This window comes from Megalopta genalis, chromosome 6 (genome assembly GCF_051020955.1).
Source record: "Megalopta genalis isolate 19385.01 chromosome 6, iyMegGena1_principal, whole genome shotgun sequence".
NCBI classification, from domain to species: Eukaryota; Metazoa; Arthropoda; class Insecta; order Hymenoptera; family Halictidae; genus Megalopta; species Megalopta genalis.
The window spans coordinates 4,752,424-4,775,949 of record NC_135018.1 but is presented as its reverse complement, the minus strand read 5'-3'; the positions used below and the strand labels follow the sequence as shown (position 1 = coordinate 4,775,949).

Below are 23,526 nucleotides of genomic sequence, written 5' to 3'. Positions count from 1 at the left end.
AATTTAAAAGAAAGCATCATTCTACGATGATTTTTCGTCGAATTATAGTCAGTCAAAGTTGGCCAATTTCTATTCAAAATTTTTTAGCAGTACATTAGGTGGAAAATACAGATATACAATAAATAAATACGTATCTGCAAATCCATATTTTGTATTCACATTAATTAGAACAAGTAATCTTTAATAAAGCTAAAAGGAAAACAGGAAAAGCAGCAAACTTTGTTATTAAATTATCGGTAATTACTAACTTTTAATGACTGGAATAGTGAATTTTCTTCACTTGAAAGCATGGAAAAGTTGCTATAATGTAACAGTGACAAGAACATTTTCATACATAAAATTTCACCAGTAAACCGTAACGATACGCCAGCGCATTGAGGAGCCTGTTATCTACCTGTGCTTATCGTCGCATCAATATCGACTTAATTGAATCTTATCCTCACGGGACATCAAGACAGGCGATACGTGCTGATCCTTCATCAAAGACAGAACGAGAGCCACGTGAAAGGCTGCCTTGTTCCGTACGGAACAATCGAGTTAGCTGGAGTTGCTCCGAGTTTCTCGTCGACGATCTTTTCGTGCATACGTATAGACATAACTACACAGTGCTCTTGTTTGCCAAAGTTCACCTACTTTGAACAGATTTAATCTACCGATAAGACCTCAACTAGTTTTAGGATTGATCAACAGTTTTACGATGAAATTTTGAGAGTTTAATGAACTTTGAGAAATAAAGAAACTGTAAGTAACTGGAAGTTCGGAAAACTTTTTATGTATATTAAGATAAGGTTGAAATAAAACTCAAATTTTGGAAATTTTCAACTGCACAGAAATGAAAAGATATTCCGCATTTTTTAAAAGAAGAAAAGCAGTTAAACGAGTACACTCATTATCGAAGACTTTGTTTCAGTAAGAGCAACTGTGTTTTATACAGAATGACTGAATCTTCCAATTTATTGTCAACAAAAAATATCGTTGCTTAATTAGCTGATCGACATATTTCTTGATGTTTCAAGTAACTGAATGAGTCGAAAGCAATACCGAGATAATCTATCCGCAAGACATAGGAAATGAACATACATACATGATACATGTTGGAAATGAAAACATTATCCCTCTAACGTGTCATGGATTACTATCAATCTAATCGTCCGATAATAATCCCAGCATTCATTCCAATATTCCAATTACGATTCGAATTTCATTACTCCTCAAATTACTCTACAGTTAACATCACAGAATGTTGATCGAATGTATCCGTGAATGTATCATGATCATCCTTCAATAAATTCGCCAGAATCATAATCATTGAATAAATGGACAACCGGTGCTGTCGACTAACGAACACGTTCCTCTTCTCTATCATCCGTAGCAGAATACTTTATGGTAACAGTCGTGATTAACATCGAAGAAACAACGGATGCAGAAGAATCTCATAAATATATATGCTTGAATAAGTTATTATCATTAGAAAAGACGATAAATTAGCCGCTAAAATCTAATCTTCGATTAGAAAATTATAGCGTCTTCTTTACGCTCACTCTTGAATATTAGCTATGCGATATGTGCTATAGTGCTTAATTAAATTGCATTAGTAATTAATTTACGGAAGCTTAAGCAAACGTTGATTTTTATAGACTAGCGCGCACAAACAGAGATCGAGTAACCATCGGTTTATTTCAGCACGTGTTCAAGTTTATAAAGTATGTATACTATAATTGCATAAAATCCAATTAAATGGAACAGAAGTATCCACACGTTATTTTATGAAGTAGACTAAGTAGTCTAAGCGTTACTTTATACGCTTATTGAAGTCAATTCTACGAACACACACTCTGTATTATACATATAGGTAAAATGGATCAAGCAAGTCTCTTAACATCCATTAGATATATTAAAATAGTTTCTTTAAGATCGAATCAAACTATTCGAATTTCTTTGAAAAGTTTGAATGATTAATTTACTAGATGACGTGATCAAAATGTTTGGGAAAATTTCAATTCGTCGAAATTGTGAACAAAATAGTGCAGAAGTCGTTTTTGGCAATCTTTTTATCTGTAAACAAATTTTATGGTATAAGTTTTGTTTTGTATAGATTATTTTTGAGGAATATGACCGATACAAATCTGCGAAACGCATTCCATAAACTTTCATTATGTGCTCGTTTAGAAGAGCGGCCTTTATAGTTATTTTCGGACAATAGTAACTTTCTAAAAGTTGAAGTTTTTACGCTTCTAAGAAAACGATTCATTTGGTTCAATTGAAAAAGAATGATTCTATTTCAAAGACTGTATGGGGACTTTCTTGACTCACTGTATATATACATAGTCGTTCGAGCCATGGAAGAGAGTAGTGCTGGTTAAGGAAGATGAAAGGCTGCCGCCATAGCAGCAGCCACTAACACGGCCGAGGTAAACGGGGCAAAAGGGGCAAAGGCGGAGGAAGAGCAAAAGATCCAATAGGGGTCGTTAAATCTAATGATATCAAGTATTTGACAGAAACAGCCGCAATCTGTCTGAGGGCCACACGCGTGTCACTCGACATGCTTCTAATTACATTGACACGTTGCTCCAATTGAGTAGGTTAGAATCATTGTTATTGTTTACTAACGTGTGTATTGTTTACTGATCAAATTTATTGTTAAAATAATTCACAATTAAGTTAATTTATAGCAACTTAGTCACACAAAAGTTTATTTCTCATACAGGTTTTGCATTCTAAATTAATCCTTTTCTAGATCATATTCTCTTTCGTTAACTCTAAATTAATACTTTTGTACATCATATTCACCTTTCTGCAAATAAAATTAACACTTTTGCAGGTCTTATTGAATCTTTTCCAAATGAAATCCGTCTTTCTGCAAACAAAATTCGCTTATCTATAATTCTTTGCAATAATATTTATTTTAAATTTAATAATTGAATGACATTATATAAATAAATATTGAAGATTTGCAAAGATTAATTATTAGTAACTAAATTTGTATTGTTTTTCATATAAGTATACAAATTTGAAAATATAATAAATAACGATCAATTTTGATCTGTGGGAGAGTTAATTTTATTTGCAAAAAGATGAATGTGATCTACAAAAAATTAATTTTGAGTTCGTAGTGTGGATTAGATTTTATGAAATTGTATATTTTATTGTATTTTGTTAATTCATATTTGCCACATATGTAAACGCTTGCAAATCCATTACCTTTTTAATTAGGCATTTTTCAACCAAATAATATGTGAAAAATGTAACTTTCTTTTTTTACGTTATGCTAAAATGTGAAACTGAGGAATGATGATGATGAAAATTAGAACAAATATAACTTTATCCCTTGTTCCTTTTAACTCTTAACTCTCTTATAACTTTATTTTTTATCCTAATTTAACTTTATTCCTTTTGCAACTAATATCCATCTTCTCGTAAAATTGTACAGTCCTGTACTATTAATTATCATATTACGACTCTTCAAGCTAGTTAGTTATGGTGTTTTTATCATCCCGGATCCATGTAAGTTGATCGATTGATCATTTATTTAATAACAATCCGATCGCCACGCTCCGTTCCCGTTAGCCGCACAATATATCAGGAAATTGTATCACAGTCACTAGTAATTGCATTTGCTGACTTTAACGTTAATCAAACCTAAGCCTTTGTTAATGCAATTCTAAATATTTGTCGTCTCACGCTGAGCGACGTCCGGCTATTCGAATTAAATTGATTGCGCAGGACCACCTCAGGGCATTGTGCCTATATCTCGATCGTCAGAGATCGATAACGTTAGTTTTACGGCCGATGACGAGTGCCAGGGAAGATCGAATCGATACTGAGGAACAAAGTCCATAATTCACTGTCGATCGGCGGATGACGACCCACCGATTTCGTTGTTTCCCCCGATCGATTCTTTTTCGCAGAGAAGACGCCCATGGTGTAACCAATCTTTTAAAAATGATTTCATTGAATATCTACAAAATTATACGTCGGCGGAAACAATAGCCGCTTATTGACAATTAAAAACATCAATTATTTCTGCGCCAGTCTATTTGTTATATATCTACAAGATCGTAACAAAAATAATTTAACCCGCTTACAAATCTTATAAATGCAATGAATTATTGAAATAATTTCGGGACATGCTTCGACTATGTAAAATTTGTCTACATGTTAGGAAACAATTCTATGTATTTATGACAAAATTCAGTAGTTACAGTTTGGAACAATGGAAGAATTCAAAAATGTCAATGTATTATTTTTAACCGATTAAAATGATTAAAGAAATAATTAACCTGACATTTATTTTCTATTTGTTGCATAAAAATCCGCAACGTTTATTAATTAGTTATCGAATTATGTTATTTTACATGAATATGAAACGATCAAAATTAACATGTACTTAATAAAAACGATTGCTATCGAAAATTGAATAAGCTATGTATGACTTGGATTAGAAAAACATTTTTAAATGATTTAGAGTTTCGACTAAAGTGCAAAAAGAGTTTGTACATTGTACATTTATAATTAGTATGAACGTAGGAAAGGAAACATATGAAAGTGATCGGATGGTAAATTAGGTTGCCATATTGGGTTCAATTTTACGGTCTTTCAATTTTCTCGCGTCGACCACTGCCTTAGCGCAGCGGCGACAATGCTTAAATTGCGAATCGCGAACTCGGTTGCACCGGCGACCGACGATAGGGACTCGATTATCTCTAATGGACGCGTGGTTATCTAGTTGCATTAATTTGTAATTAATACCTGGTTGAACGCGGTGACCGCCGCCGACCGTTCATGTAATGCCATCGAGAATTATATGCTTTACATACGGTCTGATACTATCATTTCGCTTGATGGAAGCTGCCGTTCGGTTTCACCGCGATTTTGTAATCACGATCGGTCGATCAACGTTCCTCGGTCACTGTACTGCAACCTATAAAATATTCAATGTTCAGCGAAACTTTTACAATAATGTTCGATAAATGGGACGATAATTTTGTTCATTTGGTACAGCTGTTTGTAATAATTACGTTGCGATTCTTTATGTGAACTAACTCTACACGAGTTCGAAAAACAAGGGCTAAATAAAACTTTTAATCCTTTTTTACTGCCATAATATAAATATGTTAATTACAAATTAGTAAGATTCAAATAACGTTTGCAAGGATGAATAACGTGGAGAACATTACAAGGTCTTCAGGATTTTTTAAATGTAATACTGTATGTATTCATTGTCATATATATCATTTATTCTTTATGGGGAATTTGATAAGCTATCATTAATGTTTATTTAAGATGAAATATAGTAATGAAATAAACTTTTTTATACATAGTAGAGAATAAACTGTATGTTAAGAATTAGTAAGCATCGTAGCTCCGATAATTTAACTTTTCTAAATATTGCAGTAGATATATTATACATCATCAAATATTCTTCAATGTAATCGGTACACATTGGTAGACAATACCTTTCAAACAGAGTATTTTTAATAGATTTTTAATGGCTGTGCTATATCTAAAAGAAGCTGATTATTTTCCCGCAAATAGCAAACCTAAAAGAAATTAAGGGATCTTCCCGAATGATGAACTGCTTCTGGAAAGAGTATATCGAACATAAAGTTACAATAAATAACTATACATGCATTCAAACGATCATTTCTTTAGGATCTCACGTCTCAAAAATCATTTCAAATAATTTCCGCGAACTAAATAATAAATTTTGATTTTAATAACACATCCAAGATGAAATCGATTTTCTTTTCACGTAAGGCGTCGCGCTGCCGCGCCACGAAAATCTGACATAGGTAGGCAGAAGATATTGACTCCTATCCTGGCGGATTAATTTCATATGCATCGAAACTGTCCGCTAGTGTGAACGAACGCGACGATGAATGCAACGTTGTAAAACCTGCCCGTGGAACTCGCCGTCCCCTGAAATTAACAAGTTCATTTCACAACTCGTGCTTAAGACGTACTCGCACTTTGTCGGCTCGAATGAAAAATTAGCGAGCGGACATACGTCAAAGGAAATCGGAAAGAACGTCCTCCTTTGAAGCATGGAACACGTTCGCAACTTTTGTGAAAAGAGCCTAAACTGTCTAATCTACGTACACATTAGTCACCCAACTTTTTCTAGTTCGCAACCCTCTCTTCAGTTTCTTTTCTTTCTGTGGCCACATCAAGGAAATCATCCAATCATGAAAATTTCTAGTTGTAATCGCACATGTAATTGTTTAATATCTTTTGATCGTTTACATGCTTCATTTATCAAATTCAGGGTGTAAGTGAAACGTACGCACAACTGGGCACCAGATAATTCCTCATAAAAAAAACATGAAGGAAATATAGAATAACTTGTTTTTATTTAGGACTTAGCTTACGAGAAAATCGAGTTTGAAAATTCGCTTTGTACATACGCACTTACGTCGCTCGGCGAACTTCTAAACTCGATTTTCTCGAAAACTAAGTCCCAAACAAAGAACAGTTATCCTGTATGTTTTTATGTTTCTTTATGACGGATCAGCTGATGCCCGCATGTATACAAGGTGGACCGGAATTCGTAGTACAACCGAGCAGGGGATGATTCTAAGTGAAAAAAATAAGAAAAAAGTTCGGTATAACATATTTTTATCCGGGACTCTGTTTTCGAGAAAATCGACTTTAAAGTTTCTTCACCTTTGTAAAGGATTTAGTTATCGTTTATTCTTTTGTCGCAGTTGTCTCCGTCTGAGATAGTGTTTACATATATTAATTTTTGCGAACTGTAGTAATTTCTCCCTAATTCGCGCTCAAGTTTCACACAAACATGGACAATTTGGAAAGAGGATATATATATTATATCATATTATATATATATATATATATATATATATCGCACCGTCACCTCTCATTGGCTAGTGTTTTTCGTTATTATCTCGTAAACAAAGCCGCAGATTGCATTTTCGCAAAGGAAAAAGTTACTTCAAATGACCTCAGCTCCCCCTCATTTTCGGCTGTTAAAATAATTGTGGAACACCCTATATATATATATAAAACGTTTATATATTTTAACGTTATTTCACGGTTTAATGTTATATATATAATTTCGGATACAGAAATCGGATTCCCAGACTACTGGGCGGCGCGATAATTTTTAGTGGCGCCTCAGTGTGGCCATTCGAGTGCAACGGGATTAAGACCCAAAAAAGAGTATTCCGAAAGTATTCTTTCTGTTGGATGCCCTCACGGATGGCTCGTGGGGATTCTGATTGCGGCAACCCCGTACCAGAGTGACTGGCAGCACATGATATTTCGTTGCGCTCGTCTGTGCTCGTCTTTAGCAGAAAAACGTTCGGGGTGAGATAGCGGCGGGTTATTTATAGGGTTAAATAAAGGAACACAGTGCGATCCAGCGATACCAGCCACCAGTACAGATAGGTTCTAGCTAGCCGTTCCAGCTTGATATCATTTCCAGTCGCGAGTTGTCATGATCCGCCGTGTGCAACATTAGTGCCCCATCTCTTTTTTCCTCTTAGACGCGAATACCCGCGAGACGCTTCGCCGAATGGAGACACATTGATGCTCGATCGATCGTAGAATACCGATCACCACCGATTCTCCCATCAGACAGAACTAAGTAGATGTTGCGTCGTGTTATTGCTGCTGACTTTGACTCTCCAGCAACCGCAGACAGTTTTACGACGCCTCGGTCAAGATGGTTATCAAGCATTTGTACTCTTCTTCCTTTTCAGCTGATCAGCCTGATCTGTATTTTCAGGTCCTTTTGTACTACCCTTATTCAGCCTCACCTGAATAGCAGTCAGCAGAATAAATCTTGTGAGAAATTTTGTTTTTTTTTTGTTTTAAATACGATGTAGACATCTGATCATTTTGATACTTGATGTATTAATTATGATTTGGAACAACGTTTCAAAAATGTTCCTGCGCGAATACGAACTGCTTCGTTCGTCTGTAATGTTTGCTACAATCTCCTGTAAATAATTGTAAATAATATTCGTTCGCACGAATGAATTGTGTTGATGCTTTTGTGGCCCTAATAATTCATCGAACTTAACATAGATACACAATTAATCGCAAGATATCGTTGTAAACAGCAGCGACTATATGGTTATTAAAACGAACAGACTTTGGATGTTCTGTCACAATTTTCGTCTAAAAATTTGTCTTCTCTTTTCTGTGCAGATGACGGTGGTCACGGAATGAATCAGGACGGTAAGTGGAGCTATCGTAGTACGATTACATGTATACAGTAGATTCACCAATTTTGGTGCAGTTACACGTCTCTAGAAGTTAGTGACATGGAGCTCACCGCGAGCTTAAGGCAATTGTGCCTTAACAAACATTGCCAACGATTTTATCTTAATGATGATAAAAATTAAGAAAGATGAATCGGGGTAACGGTGAGCTTACAGTACAGACGGTAACTTAAACAACAAAAGGCATTAGAATTAAACCTACCTTGTTAATTAAAAGACACTGACATATGTTGTCTTATGAAAATGACAAGATTGATTTCATTTTGATTTTGCTTGAATACAGTTGTAGAATCATTTCCCATAGAAAGGTTTCATAATTTTAATAATCATGAAATGTGAGGTTTAGGACTGATTTAACCGGTGATCAAAATTTTAGCGTCGAACCGCTACGATAATGAGATAAAGAAACTTCAAAGCTCGTTACCGTCATCAGAAGCTAAGAAATCGGCGCTACTTTACAACAAAATAGTAACCGCAGGTGGGTAAGGTGACCTTGAGCGATACTCTTCAACGAAATCCGGCTGCATCGTCGCTAAATCATGGAATAACTTCGGACGTTAACGCGAATCCCGTTACCTTTGATCCCGTTATAGTTAAACGCGGTGCTAATCGAGAAGCTTATCAGACGCGTCGATTGCTTTATCTGGCCGGCGATCGATTGCGAGAAATAACCAATTATCCCGACACCAGTTCTTATCGCTGCTTGCGCGTTAGGACGCGGAGCTTCCGCGACAATCTAATTGGCCCGACATCCAAGTGAACTTTATTTTCAGATCGCTTCCGCGCCGCGCCGGCACGGTCTCGATAAATTATCGCTGCGCCCCGATTCGAAGAACGCAGGCGTTATTAATCGTCGTCACGGTGATCAGTCCTTTTTTCCGGCGTGGCCGAGAATCGCGACGCTGTTGCTCGGTCAGGTTCATATATTCTCGCGGATCTGTCACGGCACGTATCGCCGATCGAGATCGATACAAAGTTACCTTTCGACGGTGGAACAATTAATCGAGAGACTCGACACACGGCAGTGTCGACGGGGTGCGATAGTATCGTGATCTTCCGAGATGTTCTGTTTCAGCGGATAAGTCCTAGGAATATCAACATCAACCCTTTAGTAGGACCATTGTTCGCTCTAGAGTTTCTCTTGTTCTATTCGCACTAAAACTACAGAATCTAAACGCGACTAATATCCACATTGTTTTATTGAACACCGCACTATGGCCGACCTAGTGTAGCGAAGACGGTTACTGTGGGGTGACCGCCAATTGCTGCGTCATTGGTTTCTTTTCAGGCATAATTAACTACATATTTTCCGAAGTAAACTTTTTTTTATTAAGAAATAAACAAAATAAAAGGGTAAAAGAATTGATCACCCCAAGCAATTGGTCAAGCCCACACTACCCCATATCAACGAAACAGAAATCAGTAAACGTGCTTCCCGATCGCATTCCAGCAAAGTCTGAAAATAAAGAATCAGCCCCTCCTTCTCGTAGCAAAAGAAAAAAAGAAGTGAAGAAAAGGAGAAAAGGAAAAAAAGAGGACGATCGTGCAAACCGCGGCGTATTGCGGGCTCAACGCGGGGGAATTACATCGGCGAACAAGTCCGTTCCATCGCCATTTTAAATGTAGTAGGGTGAGGGAGGGAGGATCTCACGAGTTTATCGAGGCTCTCGATCGGCCGCGTGGTTGCGAATCGCGCGAGCTGGACGGATAGGTCTGCGATACACGTCGGGGATCCACCGTGGCAGCACAATGTTCGCATAATTTATGCCAATGACGTAGAGGATACGCCTCGGTGTGTGTACACGTGGTTCTCCGCGGTAGGTGGAAGGTGGTGGATGTAATCACAAGTTTAAAGGGTAAACGGTCGTAAGGTGTGAGGCCCCTCGAGGTCTCTCGCTCAATATTCAACAGGTATTTACATTCGCAAATTGTTTACGTCAGCCCACGATGAAATCTGTCAGGATTTCGTTCCCTCGGCAGCTTAACAGCCTCCACCTTCTCCGCCTTCTTCTTCTTCTTCGCCTCCACCTTCCCGCGGCAGCCCAACGTCTGTCCTCCTCCATCCTCCCCCGACACGACGCGCCGATCTTCGTCGCGGCGTGAGCTGCCCATTCCTCTCTCTCTCTCTCTCTCTCTCTCTCTCTCTCTCTCTCTCGTGCCCACCCTTCCTTACGGCCAGTAATTACATCTGGGTATTAATCAACCGTACGTCGGGAACGAGAATCGCGAGATCTTGATTTTCGCCACTCGGCCGCGCCAACCCCGTCTCACGTAATCCTCGAGATCCGCGCTCGGTTATTAATTTATTGAAGACGTCTGGTTAGCGTGAATCGACGAGCCCCGCGGAACTCCGATCGTGAGCTTCTCTCTTGCCTATCTCTGCCTCTGGTTCTTTTAGTCTCCAGACAATTCAGACTCGCGAGAATTTGAACAGCTCTGCAATCGCTCTACGCTGCAGCTTGTATGGTGACAGTTAACTGGAGACACCGTCACACAAATCTTCTGAGAGCGATAGGACCGTTCATAACATGATCAAAATTCGTTACACCTATTATTATTGATAGTATTTGATACTATTTGTGACTGCACTGTTGATTTTAAGGGAAGTACAGTAAATCAGCTTGTACAAAAAAATGGACGATTTGGGAAGAGGAGATACAATTATTCGAGCCTTGCGGCTCGTTTTTATAGTTGTTGACAATCGGTAACTATAAAAACGAACCGCAAGGCTGCAATAATCGTACCTCCTCTCCCCAAATTGTTCATTTTTGTTTCCAAGTTGAGCGTCAATTGGGGAGAATTTACTGGACAGATGAGATATCAAAATTCCTCCATTGTTGGATCTAAATGAGTCTAGATTGAAGAATACAGAATTATAATAATGACAAACGTAGATAACATGATGATCATTATATTCAATGGCAAGTTTGATACTTCGTTTATTGTATCTGTGGCTACAAGAAAAAACGCCGCAAGTCGCAATGTTAAAAAATTTAAGTCGATGCATTGTATTGTAACACATAGGATTTATGTATTTGTCAGAAAGAACATCGTGAAATCAAATTCCATGTATTTAACAAAAAATTGTGCAGTTTAGAGCACTGCTAAATATGAAGCACTAGTGATAAGAACTTTAAGCGACAATATCTCGGAAGTGAAAGCATGTGATTTGCGGTGTCCTTGCTTGCAGCCACAGATATATCATTGCAATGCTCATCCTGGAAATAAGACAGCCATTTTCGAATGTAACACTAAAGAATTTCGAATCACCACAAATAATGTTTATAAAAGGCTACTAAATGCAATACATTTTTTTTCACGGTATACATTTTGTATGGCATTCGGTAATTATATTTTTCTCATTTTGTTTCAATAAATGCTAGATGAATTCTGTTTTTTCTTTTTTTAAATCCTTGTTTAAATTCTAAAAATCATATCGGTTTCGAGTGAGAACCTGAAAAAGTTCAAGATTCTACTTCCTGCAACTTGTTCTCCATCGAAGTCCCATTCTACACTCCTATTTCGAACTGTAAATCCACGGCACCAGCAAAGCCTCGAAATTAGTCGGCACGAGCTATTCAACGATTCGCTAATAAATACAAATGTGCCAAGATAGGAAAATATCGCTTCATCCGAGGAAGACGTTGGAGATGAAACATTGACTTGGTTGGTCGCTGATAGCGGTCTCGGTAAATGATGATCGAGCGAGGAGACTAATGATCGACGATTATTTCACATGCATTCCGGGTCGAGCAACAAAATTACGAAAACCGAGGATGATGCTTATTCTTCTTTCTCCAGATACAGGAAGAGGGAGCGAAACGGTGAGAGAAACAGTGTGTGGTACAGAGGGAATAAGGGGGGGGGGAAAGATTCATGGTTGATTTTACTGGGATTAACTATTTTGTTAGCTGCAGGCTAGATGCCTACCGTATCTGTTAGACGGTGCCACCGCCCCGCACGATTCCGGAAGCCAGGTCGGCCAGAGCCGTTTCTCTCTTTCGCTCACGCTGATTAGCGGCAGCATCCTTGATAACATCGATCTGACCGACGACCCATGCGATAACGCCTTATCCCGTGGATCTCTCCGCCGCGATGAGTCATCGAACAAGCACCGGGTGTATCGTGATGTTCGAGCGCGTCTCCGATGCACGCGGAAATTTTGTAGCCGAAAGATCGTTTCGAGGTTTACGGCTGGATATAATCTTCTCAGATATGCCGTTTACGGGGTTCGTAACATATTTTATCCATTTATTTATTTGTTTGCCGCTGTGCGCGGTTCAAAGGACAAGGGAGTGGATAATTTGTTGTGTTGAGCCGGTGCACTGGAAATAGTCTTCCTCGGGCTCCATGCAAATACTGCTCGACACATTTACGAGTCGATGTTGGTGTGTGCTTCTCTCGGTTTATTATGCGCGGCTACTTCCTCCTGGATTATTCAATTAATGTTTTTCCTGGATTAGTATAGTCGTGGGAAACGACTATACAAATGTGTATCTTAGCCGTTAAATGGTACACTCTTAAGCGCGCATGGGAGAATATCTCGTTGTGTCAATAAAAAAAATGAATTTATTACGGATGACTAGACTGTAGATTTTTATGTGAGATCAAAATTACGTGAATTACAAGTCGCAGGAGTTACATGGACGCATACGTAATTTAGTCACTTTTATGGTAAATATATATCGGAATCATTATCCAATCGTGAAGTTTTTATATTATCAAACCGTACTGCATCATGAAATTGCGGAACATTGTAGAATACTTCCTCCAGCGAACTAAATCGTACATGTAAGATTGTCGATTTGGAATTGGTTCATAATCCTCAATGAAAACTTTGTGATCATTATATTAGAATGCAGACGTACCGCCGAGCGAGAAATAATTAACGGAAAATGTAATAGGAGATCGCGAATGTTTGACTAATATGTATAAAAATTCTCGATCGTAGGCATCACGTCTCATCGACTCCCGCTGTTTTCCTTATCGATTTTCCGGGCTTGTTCCTGCGTTCATGGCCGGTCTGATCTAATCGGAGGCAGGATCTCGTGGTATCGAGCGGCCAATTTTTATGACCGCGCGCGAATCGTCGTGGCCGATATCATTATCCTAGGCGAGTAGATAATGTGGCTCGCGAATGCCTGCATCGGCAGGCGAGGCATGCAGGAGCTCGAAGCCGCATTATCGTGAGATTACGTAAGCGCGGCATACAGTACGCTTGTGTTACGCTATAATTAGGACTGGCCTGGCATAACCACGCCGCCACTACCGTCGCCGACGACAACGACGACGAGCAACGCAAATAAGCCCGGTGTGTAATTCGCGTTCGTATTAACGACCAACGATAAACCTTAACGGACGATGGTTCCTCCGGAGTTCGTCGAACAAAAAGCACCGGGTCGTTCGAGATACCGCGACGCCGCCGGTGAAAGGGCACGGGGTTTGATCGAAACACGCAGAACGCTGCGCTTTTACTTTCCTACGTTTCCTCCGGGGATTCCAGCAAGTTTCAAACGCAAAGGAATTCGAATGCCTCGGTTTCCACGATTCGATTTTTCAGCCACTGTTGCCACTTTATCGCCGCGCATCTTCGTTATTCAAATATTTCATTAAATGCAGCTGATATCTTCTTTGTATTACTATAACTTAGCGAACAATAGTTATGGACTCCTTGATTATCATATATATATTGATATATAATAATTTTATAATATATATATAATAATAATATAATATAAATATATATATATATGTATATTTATATTATATTATTATATATTTTATTATATATCAATTATATATAATTATATATAATATAATATAATTATATATAATAATATATAATTATATATAATAAAATATATAATAATATAATATAAATAATTAATAATTTTATATATATAATTGACGCTCAGATTGTACGGAAAAACGAACAATTTGGGAAGAGGAGGTACGATTATTCGAGCCTTGCGGCTCACTTTTATGGTTACCGATTGTCAACAACTATATAAACGAGTCGCAAGATTATTTTTGAACAATCGTATCTCCTCTTCCCAAATTATTCAGTTTTGTGCACGCCTGAGCATCGATTAGGGAGAATTTGCTGTATTCTGAGTTTACATATCAACGTGTGACGCTGACAGCGAACGTGTTAACGCTAGAACTACAGAGCCCTCAACGGGACTAATGTATTGGGTTGTCCGGAAAGTTCGTGCCGATTTTTTAGGAAAATTAAAACGCAGCTCATTTAAATATTGGTATACATTTGTTAAATTATATAGGTACCATTCTGTTCCACAACCTTTCCTCCATCTTTTATGCAGCTTGAGAATTCCGTCCTTCCTCTCAGGTTTTTCGGCAAAAAATTTGTCGTTCTTGATCTTCAAGGTCGAAATTTCCAGTTTTAAACCGAGCAAACCACTTCCGTACAGTTCTTTCGGCGACACCATCCTCGCCCTAAACAGCGCATATCTTATTTGCCGCTTGTGTGGCATTTTTGCCCTTTCGGAAAAAGAAAAGCATTAAATGCCTATAATGCACTTTATTTACCACCATATTCTAAGGCGTACAAAACTGATAAAAATTAACGAATCGTAACCAAACTTTTTTCTAAATATGGCTGAAGTTATCTCTTTTAGAATAGAATTTGTTTTCAATAATTGTGATGTATTCAGTCAGGTCTCTCACGCTACCTACCGAAAATCGGCACGAACTTTCCGGACAACCCAATATATTGTCTTGTAACAATGGTAAGATTAAATTTGTTTAAACTTCCTACGATTTCTACGATAATATGTATATGCTTGAATAAAGAAGTTTATCTCAAAATTTCTCGTAGAAATATTCTCATGACATCAGGAGTCGTAAAAGAAAAGATCAGTAGATCTTTCAGATCAGTCGGATCACTAGTCATTTTGACTGTTTTGGTAGTTTCGGTGTTCATACTCATTTTCGTCGCCGTATATTTAAGCAAACGGAATTTCATTAGCATTTATTGGACAATGGAAAGAGTACATCTAGAAGAATGAAAGGGTGAATGTTGTTCCGTTCGGATCACTTGTAACACGGTCAAACGACATCATGCATACGTCACACATTATAAGATACATTTCTACAAATCAGTTGTCTTTTTCTACCGATAGAGTGACAAACTTAATCGCATCCGAAACTATCTAAAACATCGCCGCACCGTTAATTAATCAGCGAGTACACAAAATATCGCGGTCGTAGTTACGTTGTGGTTTGGCATTCGTTGAAAAAAGCTCTGTAAAATATTCTTTTCGTGGATTCTGGTGGGTTTCCGCTCGTCTTTGTTAGCTGTGCAGCGCGTTCTTATTGCGATAATCTTCCTCCCTATGGGGAAACAATCACCGCCGCAACATCCAAAAATCCACGGCCGTGCACCAACGATAAGTGAGACTTTACATGCCAGTGAATCATCGCGCAACCCCATAAATCCTGGAAATCACTAGCCACCGCGTGTACAGGCCGATGTTTTTCTATAGGTACTCCAGTTTTCTGCGTCGGAAGTAAGACGGAGTTCGCGAAACCGGCTACAAATTCTCGGCGTAGTCCTCTCGAACGGTCTCTTTTGTCTCGGGCATATAAGCGCCGCGCGCGGCCTGCCCCGTCGCGATAAAGCGGCGACAATATTTAAGTCGCCGATCCGACATAACTCTCGCGAGGGAGCGTTTCTGCGATTCGACAAAGTAATACGGCCGGTTCAACGAGCTCGCTAATCAACAAAACTGTTTCTCCCGGTCGGCTATCTGATGCATACCACCATGGCCGGTCGTGTACCTGCACGCGTGTCGCTCGCGTGTCTGTACGCGTACCTATGCATCGAGCGTGCGCGAGCGTGTTGGTTCGCTTCTCTCGCACGTAAGTGGTACGTACCACGCCCGCGCACGCGAGAGAACCCGCTTGGAAACGGTTCGGCCGCGAGGGAGAAAGAAGGAACGACGGGCGACGAGCACGGAGATAGTGGCCGCGCGCGGAATGATTTGTATTGCTAAATAATCAGCGGCGGTTGTCTAGGATATACTGGTTTAATGACACTACGCGGGGCCGCGTAGGGGGACGCGTTGGAAACGCGTTCAGGCGTCCCCGCGCCGGGACACGACCGACACAGGCAGAGCAGTCGGCTCAGCAGCCGTGCCAATTTCGACGGGATAATCGTGTAATTTTCTGTTACGCCGTTCGCCTCGATTTTCTACTGTCACGAGCGTAAACGTAAATTATTCGCCGATGCAAATCGCACGGACACGATCGAACACGCTCGGCAACCAAGCCGCCGCTGACCATTATCGTTTTACGCCGGGCCTATCGCTGACGTATGCGAGTTTCTTTTTGCGACGAATCAGACGGATTCCTCGAATTACCGCGACGGAACTCGACTTTGGCATCGTTGACCCGCCAATACCACACGTCGTTGACAGGAGTCGCCGTGGTTCGACGAATACTTACAGAAAATTCGAATGCCCGAGGCGGACTTCGATCCTCTGCGGATGGAACCGGTGCATTGGCGCGGAATTCCATAAGGATCTTCTTACCCTTTCCACGGTTCTAGTACCAACGCCGAGATACAATCGGTACAACGGCCCGTGTGTGTACCTGGTCACGTGTGTCTGCCGCTGGTTCCATCGCGTGTGTATGGATGACCGTGTGTACGGCCAAGGGTGTGGCTCGCGGTTCGCAACGGGATCATCGTAGGTGCATATCTGGTCATCGAGACACAATTTTACGAGGATTTCGGGAGACGAGGATTTTTAGCTGATACGGAGCTATGCGTTGTCATCGGTCAATAGATCCTCGAGTACAGCGCTACGGTTAATTAGATTCACAGATTTTTGTCAGCTTCAGGAAGTCGATGCTCAGTTATTAGAAACTTAAAAAGCACAGCGTTTTTTGCTACAGCGCTGCTTTTGGTCGTAGAATATGTAATTTATAATGAACAGTATCGATTAGGGCAGTCCATGTTTTATATTTGGAAGTTCTATTTGATCAATTGATGTTCTAGATTTTGGCTATAAGAAGTTTTTTTTTTCATTTTGGGCTTCTCTTGAGTAGAAAATTTATCATGTCATAATTAGTAGAATTTGTTGCATAAATTCAGGCATCGATCTACTGAAAGATAATTCTGTATGTTCCACACAAGTGTATAGATAAGCATCATTTATTATTTTTCATTACTTACTACGCAATTCGCGACAGCTTTTAAACTTGAAACACTGTTTGATCATCATTAATCATCTTTCTTCGGTACTACAGGACGTAATCTTCTTTCCCTTTTTAAATCATGCATGTCTCTCTTTCCTTTTCCTTGTTCTAGAATTGTTCACGGGAAACTTCTTCCTCGAACTGTCAGGAGAATTTAACGAACAATGCAGAAAGATTAAAGTGATGAATTTCTACGCTCATTGTATACTGACAAGCGCTCACTACGAAGTACAATTTCCTGCTACCGGCACTGTATGTTGTTGTCTGTAGAACTATGACTAGACTGCAATTTTATTAGATCACGTACAAATATATTTACTCGTAGTAAAATTGTTGTTAATAAGATAAGATCTTGTTTTCTATTCGACGGCAACCTCCATCCGATCTATTTTATTCTTTATCTCGAGCTTGAAAGCTAAGCACATATAAATGAACCAAGTTTCCGTTAGCGCAGGCTGTTAGCTTCATTGAAATAACTTCCATGGAAACCCAACGAATATAATTTAAAGAATACTTATAATACCAGATCATGTACGAGGAATGTAAAGAAATAAAGAAGAGGGTGAACTAGAAGGTAGAGCGTAATACTCAGAACAAATATAATATATAAACATAGAGTAGTATAAGAAATAACGCAAAGTGAAATAAAGAGAAAGGAATATTAGAAACGTATTAAACAAAAAGTTTCGTCGTGTATTAATCAGTGTCTCAAATAGGTTCAAGACTTTTATGTAGAATAAACATTTTCTCCGTAAGTTGCAAAAAATCAGAAATCAAAGTAGAATGAAAATTTTTCTTTTATAATATCAAAAATTTGACAATAACCTGTTGATATTCTTAAATTCCTTAAATTTTAACACTTTAGTTACCGAAAGTGCGTTAATAACCTTTTCATTAACTGGCCTACATGTAAAGGAATGTTGATCATTTTCTTACGTTACTTAGCAAACCGTTCAATAACAGAAAAACAGATAAGCAATTATAGTCTAGATTCTTGAATTTTGCGGATCACTTAAGAGGTTAAAACTATTTTAACACTAGAACTACCTAAACCCGATTAATGTAGATTGTTTTATAAATAATCCAACAAGATTGGATTTATTTCAACTTCGTACAATTTCTATTATAATTATAATGTTTCAATAGTGAAGTTGATCTAAATAGAAACATTTTTATAACGTCGGATATTGTAAATAAAGTAACCAGAAGCCAGTCATTTTAACTGGTCTGATAGTTCAAGTGTTTCGCACTGATTTATTTTCATAACAAATGCATAAAATCTGTGGTCTATAGATAGAAATATCCACCATTTTCTTCTTTTCCTTAAATCCCACGTATCTGCACATATTATCGGAAATCGAAAGTTTGAATGACTTGCTAAAATAGCCTCGAAAAATAGTAATCAGACGATGCTCGAGGTTGATACTCTGGCAATGGGCTCGAGCCATTACAAGAGGCACCAAGACTGGCGATCAGGCTAGCTCGTTGCTGCAACTGCACTTCCTCTGACTGTTGTTTGCGCAAGTATCTCTCTGCGTACTATTCGAGCGTTACGTGGCGACGTTTACATTGGCAGAAATACAGGTACCTCCGAGCTTGTTAGCCGTGCGCGCGCGCGAGCACCAGCGCGTTCGCGATCGCACCCGGTGCTAACGCAGGTTAAACGCGGAACTCTGTTATAACGCGGGCCTCGAATTAAGTGGAACTCGTTTCACGATCGTGCCAAACATGTAGAAGGCAATCTTAGATTTCGAGGGAACCTTGGATTTACGAGCAGCAACTTTATTCGCTGGATAGTCATTGTTCTGGATCGATCGGTGTTACAGATTGCTGAGCATCGCCTGCAATGTTACTTCAATTCTTGACCTACCCATTGGCGGCACCGATCTTCGGCCCATAATTTCTTTCACGATTAAGCTAGACGTCGTATCAACATTGTTCACGACGAGGTTTGCAATGCTTCATGCGGACATTTTTATTCCTTCAGGACCTTTCGCCCAATTTTCATTCTTGCTGCAAGATGGTTTGAACCAGAGTCGGGCATTATTTTAATTGTTTCGTATAAATATTTATCTAATGAATTATTCGAATGAATTTTTTTTAGTCGAATGTTTTGTTCGAATAACAATTATTCATTATTTGTCATACATTTTTCTATCTATTTATACGAATAAATTGTTCGAATAAAGATAAGTTAATCGTAGAAAGTAATGTGAAAGGAACAAATTGATAAACCATGAAAAAATTTTATATTCTATATATAACATTTTTATTAGAATTGTTTATTTCCCGTATGAATTTCTATACGAATAAATTCTTATCAAACCCGGGTTTAATAATCGACGATCGAGCAAAATGGACAGATACATTTTAACCCTTAGCGGACGACGACTTTTTCGGCAGAGTCAGGTAGCAGGACGAGGCGATTTTTGCAAATATGTCAAGTGTCTTATATGATAATATAATAAAATGATCTTTCATATAAATTATCTTACAAAAACGTTATATTTCGTTAGTTTATCTATATTCACACTTTTATGAACATAATTTTACAAAAATTATGATTTGTAGTTTCGTTCGGTGTGATAGTTTATAAAACATTGACCAAGATGCATTCTTGGTTTATCTGGACATGTATCACAGAAATAGGTCGTCTCATGTCTTCCCCCTGGTTTGTTTCGACTAGAACAAACTTTGCAGTCTTTCTTTGTGTCAGTAACAATTACATGCAGTTTCCCGTTTAGACGAATTTCGTCAGAGTTGGTCATCGAACTTGAAGATCTATCTCGTGGTTGACGAAAATCTCCTCTCAATTTGTTGATCAAAATTTTGCGAAAGTTCAAATGTGTAACTGGCTGTTCGTTTCTCTGCCTTTTTACATGTTCGTAGAGAATGTACGAATTGATTAAACAAATTTCCAGTCTCCGGAAAAATAATTTGCGCCACCACTTCAGGGACATTCTCATAAAACAGTACGTTGGATAATGTTCGAGATAACGAAATTTAACATAAACACCGACTGTCGCCTCTCGCTCGCCATTCGTCCTGCCGCGCGAAACGCCGTGGCGACCGAGAGTCGCCTCTCGTCCGCTAAGGATTAAGTATCGATATTTTAAGTTTCTCCCCCACATATCTGCCTTGAGAACGTAAATTGAACCTGGATCTAATCCTCTCAAACAATCTTTTCCGTTGAAGAAGCATCGGCACATTCAGCGATAGACAAATGTGGGATGCAGTGTCAAGGATATTGACCCAGGAATCTCACGATCTAACCAATATTCGCCGCTCCCAATTTCTACCGAAAGTCTCGTCGGTGAATCGGAAAACTTAATGGGCTGTTCAAGTTCGTTAAACTCGAAATAAAATTAATCAAGCGCACTTCGCCACGCTAGATTCCGTGGGATCCATCGACACGGCAAAATTGTCAATCCATGAAAGAACGATCGATCGAATGACAGCAGCGGGCCAAGCAGCAGACGCGACCGCTGGCGATTCGCCTTGTTTCCCATCGCGGTTTAATTGAAAGGAGATTCGTTCTGTCATGTTGGAGGCAAAGATACGCCGCGTTAGCCTCGTTAATTACAGAAAACAGCGCGAGTGAATTTTCAATCGGAGAGCATCGTTTCGCAGGATCTGGCTCGCCTTGAAGAAACTCGCATCGTGTGTCCCGTTACAAGGCTGAGAGTGCGTTGATGAGAAGCCGCGTCTCGTGCTCGTATGAGTAATATGAGAAACTCGAGGCAAATCGATGACACGCGGGCAGAGGTGGTGTCGTTGCCCACCGCGACCGTCGGCCGAGCAATTAGTCCCGTCTCGAAGTTACGTCTAATTACATACGCGCTCGGCTGTCCCTCTTTTTCTTTTCGCCGAGGCGATACACATTATTATTAATAAGCTCGCGGCCGAAGTCGAGCGACGTCCACGACGGAAGCTGACCGTCCGATCGTTTCACCTTTCTTGCGCACCTTGCGGATCGTCCACACTGATAGAGGGGCGGAAACTTTGGCGGCACGGCTTACCGAAAGCTTCCGCGTGGTTAGAAGTTAAGGGCGATTTGCACCTACGGACGTACGTCCTTTATAATTATTCTCGAATCCTGATATTAGTTTCCTTATTCTCATGCGGTCGAAGCCATTTTCACACTAAACCTATCATGCCATTAAAATGACCGGTATATATCGCATATTTTATTTTAAAATTGTTGAAGTTATAGAGACACTTCCGTAGAAAATAATTGAACAAATTTATTAAATCAAATGTACATTGTGATAAAAATAGAAAAACAGTTTAATCACTTAGCTGCGTCGATCTATTTTTAAGATCAATTTTGCATGCGTTTTTATCGACTGCACTGGGTGCAGTTTCTTTCGGCAAGTTGTTCTAGAATCATTCTAAAATCTGCGAAATTTATGGATATGTTTCAGATGCGTTTTAATCTAAACCTATAGGAGAAATATTTTTGTTGTATGATGTGAAATTGCCGTTTCAATATGACGTGTATACACGTCGTCCATAGCTATAGGATTAAATATATTCAGTCTTGTCGTTCTTGTAAAGCAGCATACGACAATGTGAACATTATTTTGGTACGTGATATGACAATTTTTAGTGATGCCTCCGAGTCACCATTCGAGCACAAAGGGTTAAGACGAATATCTGTTATGAAATAGAAGTGAGTCGTGCAATACCGGCTTAGCTAGACCTCGCTTCTATAGTTAGTTGACAGCACTATCGATTGGGAAAAAAATGAATGCTATAGTTCTGAGCAACATATGTATTCCGGCTATGTTATTTTTTTAATGACATTTAACGTTTACTCTGGCGTTCCATACGACATAAGTTATTTTTCATAGTTGATTTCTTATTTCGTCGTGTTACATACATCATTTTTTGTGTATATCTTTTATAAATTTGCATTATACGATATATTATGTATTAAACTTAAAACCTAATAGAATAAATTTAATCACTTAATTTACCTTTACGAATCTTTTTCGTACGTAAATAGTAGATGGATCATTTTCATCAAACGTTGCAACATTCTGATCGACCTACCTCAGCATCTGCATAATTTCTACAGGCTTCAGTGGCAACATTCTAACTGATCGGAGTGACTGGCGATCTATCGCTCCTACTTGTATTCTGAACTCTTGCAATTCTAATAGAGATAGCTTAATTATCGATAGTTCCCGCATTAATAGCCATCCTCATCATTGCGGATGATGAGGATGGCTATAATACGAGATACGGCTTTTCCGAGTCGGTACACCTTTTGACCGGCTGTCAATGTCCGAAGATGAATTCCTACCTCGTAATCGGAGGACGACGTTGCGATACATTGCTGCAGTTCGAAAGTGCATCTTCGTTGTTTGTTAGAATCGGCCGGAATTTTCAATGAGCTGGCTGCTCGCGTCGATCGATCGCGAATATCGAATTGGTTAATAATACAGATCTCAGCCGGCTGCCGGAGAAAGTAGCCGACGAGTCTGGAAGGTGGTCGTCTCTAGGCCGGGGCAAGTACCTAAGACGTCGTATTATCCGTTAGCGATCACGATCATCGGCCAGGGATCAGCGGGGCCTCTCGACGAACGTCCCCGTATCGATCGCGCCGTGCCGATATGGGAAGCCTCAATTAGGGATCGAACTTTATGTTTGCTCTATGGAAATAATTCATGTCTCCTTGGTTTCTTTAGCCTTGTACAGGGAGTCCGGCTCAGCCGGCGACGCTCGTGGCCCGACATTTTCATGTCGTTGAAAATTCTATGGTATAATTTAATGTCTCGCGTCGCTACGGCTTTACGATGGGCTATCCGACCGATAACCGGTGATGTCTAGTCGCCGGCCAGTTCCGCGATTATTTTAATTATCTGACGAAAGGGTATCGGCGATGAAGATGTTTCGATGAACTGGATAAGAGACTGCTCAATTTCCAATAGATTGATCATTTGTTTATAGCCAGTCCTGGGCGGTCGGGGATTTTTGTATCAGTGGTGCTTGTGCATAGGAAAAAATAGAGTTGGATCGCGCAACGTGATCGGGCAAAACCGCTCATGGGCTTCTTCTT

The 23,526-nt window shown here is 39.4% G+C and overlaps 1 protein-coding gene across 5 annotated transcripts in view; it reads left to right on the top strand.

The window, feature by feature from the left end:
- Window positions 1-23,526, top strand: part of sv (paired box protein shaven) — a 248,830-nt gene that overhangs the window by 63,727 nt on the left and 161,577 nt on the right. For all 5 annotated transcript variants that reach the window (XM_076522549.1, XM_076522547.1, XM_033476260.2 and 2 more), the window contains exon 3: window positions 8,170-8,199. In XM_076522549.1, the coding sequence (XP_076378664.1) occupies window positions 8,170-8,199 (30 nt within the window). The remainder of the gene's footprint in view (window positions 1-8,169; window positions 8,200-23,526) is intronic.